We start from the raw sequence: 5,000 nt of genomic DNA on the forward strand, positions 1-5,000 counted from the left end.
TATTCTGTCTCTCCAAGTCTCTGTGTTCATGATGACTGTGTCCTCTTTCTTCCGAGGTGCCATTGAGCCTCAGTTTACTGATTCGATTTGCCTTGTGTGTGTGCTTAGCGGTTGTTAGTGCGATCCCGGTGCCAGCTCTGGACTCGTCTCAGTATCCTGGTATCCTGCCTTCACCTTCCTGCAGCTTCTCACACAACAAGTTCAGCCTGAGACCGATGCCTTTCCCCAGCCTGACGGTGGACAGAGGTTACACACCAGGTACCACAATGATACGACTTCTGATACTGACGACAATACTGTCGAGAAATTCTCCGGGTAAAAATAACAGAACAACAGAAAACAGGTACATGTATGTTTCTTGTCTAGAGCGAATGTCTTCGCCTAGACCCAACGTTCACTTAAGTTAAATTATGTTTCCAAGCTTCACATTGGTGCTAGTTACTGATTTCTCTTGGTTTTTGTTCAGGGAATGTCACACTAAAATCATAATACAGCAATTATATACAGAAAATATTTTCCTTAGGGAACAATAGGCTTGATTATCTTTGTGTTACTGTATTCTGCTTTGGGTGGTGATTTAACACACATTTGTTTGCATGAAAATCTTTGAGATACCACTTGAACCTTTAATAAGAACAGGTTTTAAACTACATCTTAATCTTCCCACTCCTCTCTCCACTATCCTCCCCCTCCTGTCTTCGTACTCAAGCCCCAGTTTGCAGTGTAGCTAAATGCTAAACGACATGATTGGGAGCAATAATTCAGTAATTGGCTAATTCCTGGTTGGCTCGTATCAATGATTTAACAACAGCAGAGACGTGAAGAAGCTTCAGAGTCATTGAATTAGCCGACCCACTGGGAGGGCTGATCACTGCTGGCAAAACACACTTATGAGCTGACGGAGGGGCGGGACGAGGCAGCTAATGATGGAGTGAGGCAAATATAATGTAGAGAGACACGGTGGCTGTTAAAGAGGCAGATTACATAAACTGAAGTCACACAATAAGACACAACTGTAAGCGTCTGATCACAATAAAAAGATCGGCTGAGAGAGACCAGACAGATTCAGATGTGTGGCTAATGATGGAAGAAGTCAGACGTTGACGTATATAATATTTATTATAAACAGAATAATGACTGTTTAAAAATTTAAAAAGAGCAAAAGATTTGAATGACATGAAACGTCACACCTAACCATCCCCTGCAGCAACTTAAAGAATCTAAACTAATCTAAAACTAAAAAAAACAAACTAAAATATTGAGAACCCAGCCGTCTAAAAAAAATGCTGAGAAGAGAGAAGAGGAGAAAACGTGCCACCAGCTCTCTTCTCTTTGCCTCAGGCTCCACTTCTTCTCTTGGGTAGTTAATGGATTTCAGGTGTTCTGCTCTGGAAGGGAAAGAACACGTAAAGGAGTGAGGGAGCACCAGAGAGAGAGGGAAAAAACGAACGCAGCCACAAACGATGTAATGTGTATGTGTAATGCGCCGTGTGACACACAGAAGGAAACCATAACATCACTTTTTATTTGGAAATCATCACGAGCCAGTGTAAAATCCCATAAGATGATTAGACATATAAATCAAGTTTGCAGCTGATATATCTGCAGCTTGTTTTACCTTTTTGTGAGATTCTTGTTTCATGGCACTGGCTCCATTATAATTATATTTGAAACTCCTCCTCCAATGAAATTTAATTGATTTCTGTTTGCATTTAAAAGGGAACATATATTGTTCATATTCAGGTGGACGATTTGAATTAGTGTTAATAATGTAAAATGTTTCCATGACAGTCTGAGGAAAGAATCACTTTCCTCAGACTGTCCATTGCTGCAGCTCCTCTTTCAGCCTCTGTCTCAAACACTTTAGCTCCTGTCTCTTTAAGACCCACAGTCTGCTCTTATTGGTCAGCTGGTCCACTCTGTTGTGATTGGTCAACAGCTTCAATGCTTGTATGAAATATCGACCTCAGCTCTTGCTTTAGTTGACTTTATTAGGGGGGCGTGTCAGACAACCTCACCTCTGCCACCACAGTGATGGAAAGCTGCAAATAACAATTCAAATAACACATCTGCTGTTTTCCCCCGAGTGGAAAGCACACGGCCGATACTTAGTCCTTCACAACAGTTAATGCACTTTAATGCAGGTATTTGTGGAAAGACGACAAGTCCACTGGCTAGAAATGTTTAAGTAGTAGGCTGAAGTGATGCATTTCATTATGCCTGCAGAGAAACGCACACTATTAACTACAGACTAGAAAGATATCCGATCCTGTTCTCACAACAGAACTTTTCACGTCAACAGCAAATCTGCTGTAAACTGAGTTCAAACCTCACACGTTGTTGTAAGGCATCATCACTAAACCATATGTTCTCAATTTTTGCTTTTAAACTCTTGGTTAACCTGTTGAATATCTCTTGAAAGGGGCTTTATGTACGTTTTCTCTTCATTAGCACTAACAACTAATCACTTAGCTTCTTCAATCCTACTTCTGTCTCCAGTTTATTTTTTAATTTGTATCACATCTTTGCTTCTACTAAAGTTATCATGTCAACTAGCTATACCTTATTCTGGCTTGAGTTAGAAAATCACACTTAACTTAACATTGATGTAACAACAATGTTTTGCTTTGAGCTCTGTCAGTCCCTGTTTTCTGAAACTTAGCGTGAAAGTCTGATCACTTTCCAATAGTGAGTCACTGGAGTGTTCGGTCGACCCAGAAGACGTAGCTCAGATGTCTTTTTTATAATCTCTTATCTTGTAAATGCAACTGAAGCTCTTGGCGAGTGACCATCACCAGCATCTGACAGAACATGTACATATTGCACCTTTGAAGGTACGCTGCAAAATTGTGATGACTGGTGGTCCTACCGAACAGTATTGTAGTGAGGGGGCACTTGTTTTTAGACATTTTTATGCATGAGGGAGCTGGTAACTTGTTACAGGTCAGGATCTGCAGAACTTACTTGATGACATTCTGGGGAAGTAAAATAATTTTAACGATTGGTCTTTTCCCCAAATTGCTCTACATAGTTTTAAATCTTCAGAAACTAAAATGACCAAAATCTTTGAGTCTTTGATTCAACTACTCTGAAGTCTTTGGACATTTTTATCAAGTTTAAAGATGGATATCAATCAGATTTGTGCACCTTTGTTTACCTGACACGCCCCCTAACAAAACAAAACTAGGGTTCATGGTCATTTCTTTAAACAAAAACATGGTGTGTTGAACACTCTGTCTTTGTCGAAGCTTCTAATATGTTTAATTAATGAGCAGCTGCTGCCCCTGTAGAGAACTTACAATGCTTCCTATCACTGTTTTTAATATGTCAGGGTTTATAGACACGTCACTGCTGATTGGATAACACCTATGACACACCCACCAAACAATCCTTGAAGCTCAATGATACGTTTAGAGGAAACATGTCTTTCGACATTGAAACTGTAGCAAAACATTTTGAGATAGTACGTGACCCAGGTTAGTCAAGTGCGGAGGCTGACTTGTGCTGGAAGCAACGGAGTGACCCAGCTGGCCAATCAGAGCTGACTGGACTTCATCAGAAGAGACAGGAGCTAAAACTAAGTGTTTGAGACAGAGGCTGAAAAGAGGAGCTGAAGCAAAGTGAGTCTGAACATTGGAGCATGAAAACATTTTGCAGTTAAAATACTCATTAATATTATCAACCTGGAGTTGAGAAGAAAATGTCTTTACTGTTAAGTCCTCTGACCTGAATGACCATTTACTCTCTGATTGTCCCGACCCTCTGATACTAAAATAGCATATGTACCAGACTTTTGTCGCTGAGGTACCAGTAGCATGTTCATTGTTTTGGAACATGCAAGCTGCTATACTGTATATGTCTACTTAGGATGGATGATTCTCTGTTTCAGCTCCCTGAACTGTTAAACATCTCTCAGTTCTTTCTATTTGATTGCTCCTCTCTTTCCTCTTTCCCCTTTCATCATCCAACTCACCCCCTCCCACCCCCGTCCTTTTCTCTGTGAGTGTCTCTCACATTCTTTTTGGTTTTTCCTCTCTCTCTCGTCTTATCTGGCAAATGAAAACACAGCGACTCCACATGTAATTAGTGTCTTGTCCTTGCTCTCCCACGTTTTCTCTGATCACATTTTTCAAATCTTGTGTTTCTGCACAGTCATCACATTTATTTTCTTTTTTTTTCAGCAGGAATCTTCTCTTCTTCTTTTCCCTTCTTCGTCGTCTTTCTGTCACATCTTTCACCACAAATATTAAATGGGATTGTGAGGAAATTTAGCCACAACAAAAACTGAAGAGGGTACAGAAGGAGCTAACCCAAGTATTGTTGGAGGAAGCAGAGATGTCATCCATCTTTATTTACAGTCTGTCAGAAACACACTTTCTTTTTCACTGCCTTTCTGAAAAAGCAGTAATCTCTAAAGCAGTGTTTTTCATTTAATTGCCTCCATCAAAGCAAAAACTATGATAAATGTTAAAGATCTTTCGGATCATGTGTCAGAATATTTCTTCTAATTCTGCTCTAACTTCTTCGGCTTTAGCGATGCCCTCGGAGATCTCCACCAATCCTCTCCTCCAGCAGCAGCCTCCACCACAGCAGGCCCCTCCCCTCCTTCCGGGCTCCTCCGCCCTGCCCGTTGAGCACACTCCTGTGGTCGGTCCAGTTCCGGGCGCTCCAACTTCAGCTGCAGCCTCTGAGGAGGTCCAGGCAACGAATGCTCGGACCATCCCAACGGCCTGTGTGCGGCCCACGCACCCGCTACGAAGTTTCACCAACCCACTGCTGCCACCACCCATGGGGACCATCGACCCCAAGGTGTACACATCCATGCTTCCGCAGTCCAGTGAGTACAGATGTTTGTTGGGTGTTTCACAAATGAGTAAAAACAGATGTTTCATCGTCTTTAGTGTGCGTGTGTGTCTAAGCTGGAAACTAATGTTAGCAGCCACATGTGACATCATTTGACATAACGTGAGACTTCACGTGACGCATTGTGATGTGACACT

At 41.6% G+C, this 5,000-nt stretch overlaps 1 protein-coding gene across 1 annotated transcript in view; it reads left to right on the forward strand.

Moving 5' to 3' along the window:
- dcc (DCC netrin 1 receptor) overlaps nt 1-5,000 on the forward strand; it is a 139,681-nt gene that overhangs the window by 120,247 nt on the left and 14,434 nt on the right. Inside the window, exons 26-27 of the mRNA XM_034603188.1 lie at nt 109-258; nt 4,535-4,873. Coding sequence (XP_034459079.1) covers nt 109-258; nt 4,535-4,873 — 489 coding nt within the window. The remainder of the gene's footprint in view (nt 1-108; nt 259-4,534; nt 4,874-5,000) is intronic.

The sequence above is a fragment of the Hippoglossus hippoglossus genome, chromosome 12 (genome assembly GCF_009819705.1).
Source record: "Hippoglossus hippoglossus isolate fHipHip1 chromosome 12, fHipHip1.pri, whole genome shotgun sequence".
Lineage (NCBI taxonomy): Eukaryota > Metazoa > Chordata > Actinopteri > Pleuronectiformes > Pleuronectidae > Hippoglossus > Hippoglossus hippoglossus.